This window comes from Sphaeroforma arctica, assembly GCF_001186125.1.
Source record: "Sphaeroforma arctica JP610 unplaced genomic scaffold supercont1.13504, whole genome shotgun sequence".
Classification (NCBI taxonomy): Eukaryota; class Ichthyosporea; order Ichthyophonida; genus Sphaeroforma; species Sphaeroforma arctica.
The window spans coordinates 1-650 of record NW_014027054.1 but is presented as its reverse complement, the minus strand read 5'-3'; the positions used below and the strand labels follow the sequence as shown (position 1 = coordinate 650).

General features: G+C 46.8%; 1 protein-coding gene across 1 annotated transcript; it reads right to left on the bottom strand.

Annotated features, from left to right (window-relative positions):
- Positions 1-211: 211 nt before the first annotated feature.
- SARC_18063 (hypothetical protein) lies at positions 212-645 on the bottom strand. Its single transcript, XM_014287854.1, has one exon. The coding sequence runs from the start codon at positions 634-636 to the stop codon at positions 241-243; it is 396 nt and encodes a 131-aa protein (XP_014143329.1). The 5' UTR covers positions 637-645; the 3' UTR covers positions 212-240.
- Between the last annotated feature and the right edge of the window lie 5 nt (positions 646-650).

The window sequence follows — 650 nt, the reverse complement described above, 5'->3', positions numbered from 1 at the left end:
TGACATAGATTCAGCCACAGTGAGGTCACCTGACATAGATTCAACCACAGTGAGGTCACCTGACACAGATTCAACCAGAGGGAGGTCACATGACATAGATTGAACCACAATGAGGTCACCTGGCATACATTCAGCCACAGTAAGATCACCTGACATACGTTCAACCACAGTGAGGTCATCTGACATACATTCAACCACAGTGAGGTCACCTGACATACATTCAACCACAGTGAGGTCACCCTACATACATTCAGCCCCAGTGAGGTCACCTGACATACATTCAACCACAGTGAGGTCACCTGACATAGATTCAATCACAGTGAGGTCACCTGGCATACATTCAGCCACAGTGAGATCACCTGACATTTGTTCAGCCACAGTGAGGTCACCTGACATAGATTGAACCACAGTGAGGTCATCTGACATAGATTGAACCACAGTGAGGTCACCTGACATAGATTCAATCACAGTGAGGTCACCTGACATCGATTGAACCACAGTGAGGTCACCTGACATAGATTCAACCACAGTGAGGTCACCTGACACAGATTCAACCAGAGGGAGGTCACCTGACATAGATTGAACCACAGTGAGGTCATCTAACATACATTCAACCACAATGAGGTCACCTGGCATACATTCAACACAGT